Source organism: Petaurus breviceps, unplaced genomic scaffold, assembly GCF_028583685.1.
Source record: "Petaurus breviceps papuanus isolate PSGF00001 unplaced genomic scaffold, PetGlider_PUasm1.0 90879, whole genome shotgun sequence".
Taxonomy (NCBI): domain Eukaryota; kingdom Metazoa; phylum Chordata; class Mammalia; order Diprotodontia; family Petauridae; genus Petaurus; species Petaurus breviceps.
The window spans coordinates 398,233-400,450 of NW_027187368.1; the positions used below are offsets into that span (position 1 = coordinate 398,233).

Consider the following 2,218-nt stretch of genomic DNA (forward strand, 5'->3'; position numbering starts at 1 on the left):
CACACACACACACACACACACACACACACACACACACACACACACAGCCTCAGCCCAGCTGAAGCACAATTCCTTAAATAGGAATACATGGGTACAAGAAGGAAGGGGCAAGGGGAGGGTGATTTCTATCTTTCTTGCATTATTCCTGTCATTCCAATTTTGTTCCCTGAGTTCCTCGCCATTTCCTATGGATGACCCAAAGGTGGTAACTAAGATAAGAAGGGGGAGATGCTGTCCTCAACAAGCATTCTTCATACATGCTTCCTGCCCTTGGTTCCATCTAGGACTCTGCCATGGGTATTAGGGGGAAGAGGCAAAGGTCCAAGCATGGGAAACACTGTGCAGAATTCCCTCGGAGAGTCCATGGAAGCATCGAGAAGCTGGAAACTCTTCCTGAGGCTGAGCAGGAGGAATTTGCCACATCCTAGCAGACTCTGCCAGAGGCCATCAGGAAACCTCAGGCAGGCCAGAGGGAGGGCCCTAAGACAGGCAGTTTTACCTGGTCCTAGAGCCCCATTGGGCTACTGTTGCCTATCTCCACCCCATCCCAAGTTGTCTATACAGTGCTGTTAGGGGTCAGGTTTGAGGAAGAATTACCATGGAAAGCATTCTGTCCTGTTCCTAGCATCAAGGGCAAAGATACCCAAATGACCTAAGTCAGTTCATTGGATAAAGTTGGAAGGACCTTTAGAAATAACCTAATTCAACCCTCTCAGTTTACAAAAGGGGAAACTGAGGCCAAGAGAACAGAAATGTCACACAGGGAAAAAGTAGCAGAGCCAAGATTCAAACCCAGGCCAAAAGTCTGACTCCAAATCCAGAGCTTTTTGCTACTGTAACAATCAGTTACCTTCTACTTCCTAAAGCCAGGCACTGCCTGCCCAGGGCTAATGTTACTGGGCTCAGTTTTCCCTGGGCTTCAAACCAAAACCAGGGGAGGAAGAAGAAGGACCTTGTGATGTAGCTCCATCCCAAAAGATGAGGGTTCCTGTACCCCTTTAGTTTGATTTAGTGGGCCCCGTTTGGCCTCACTGAGTCAAATAGACCCCAAGCTCCCTGGCCTGGGCCAGTTCATCATCTGAGCTTTGATGGGCTGCACACCCATACGTGGCCTGGGATGTGGATGTGTGTGTGTGGTGGGGATTGAGGGTGAGGTGTCATATCAGCCGCTCCTCGGGTGGCACCTTGAGAACACTGTCCATTTCTAGTCGGGCTCCTGCCACCTCCTGTTGGCTAGGGCTATAGGTCCCCTCTGACTGACGTCTTTTCCGAGCTGCAAGGACCCCTGAGAGGAGGCCGATGAGGAGCAGCAGAAGGCAGCCACAGGCCACTGGTACAACAACCTCAATCAGTGGGAATGGGAACAGTGTGACTGGAGGCCCCTTCTGCAAAAGACATTAATAGGAAGAAGAGAGACATAAATCTCAGTGAGGCACCAAAGGCAATAAAGAGTTGGCCATAGATTGTCCACTCTCCTTGAGTCTTAGGAGTCATAGAACCATAGACTTTTACCATTGGAAAGGACCTCAGGGAGCATTAAATCATGGAGTTTGGAGAAGGAAAGAGCAGGGTCCAACCTCTCATTTTAGAGATGAAGAAACCAAGACCCAGAATTAATTTAATCCAGCCCCTCCTTTACAAGTGGTCATTCAGCCTCTAAATGAAGACAGCTAGTGAGAGGAATCCACTGACCTCACACTACAAGTTCATTCCACCTTGGATCATTATTAATTTTTAGGAATTTTTTCCTTATACTGCATAAAAAATCTGCCTTCCATTTAACCTAATTCCCGCCCCCCCCCCCCGTCCCACCCCAAGCTAAGTAGAACTCCATGATAGACTTTGAAATACATTGACAGTGATGAAAAATCCCCCTCAGAGGGAGGTTAACCAGCCTCCTTACTTTCTTTGAGCAGTCCTTGGATAGTACAGGATCTCATCCCCTCTCTATCTCTCTAAAGGGACTCCAGCTGGACAACATCCTTCCCAAAATGTGGTGTGACAAGTAAACTGGTTCTTGAAATAGACATCTGACTAGGATGTTGGGACTGTCATCTGCCTCAAGCAAGACACTGCGTCTCAGTCTATATAGCCTAAAATCCTATTAGCTTTTTTAGCTGCCAGACTCACTTTGAAACTGAAGTCTACCAAGACCCTCCAGGCCCTTTTCACATGCCTTCTCGATCCTATACTAGGACAGGTGACCATGGTTCACAAT

At 48.0% G+C, this 2,218-nt stretch overlaps 1 protein-coding gene across 1 annotated transcript in view; it reads right to left on the reverse strand.

Annotated features, from left to right (window-relative positions):
* Positions 1-888: 888 nt before the first annotated feature.
* Positions 889-2,218, reverse strand: part of CRB2 (crumbs cell polarity complex component 2) — a 41,253-nt gene continuing 39,923 nt past the window's right edge. Inside the window, 1 exon segment of the mRNA XM_069073946.1 lies at positions 889-1,385. Coding sequence (XP_068930047.1) covers positions 1,158-1,385 — 228 coding nt within the window. The 3' untranslated portion in view covers positions 889-1,157.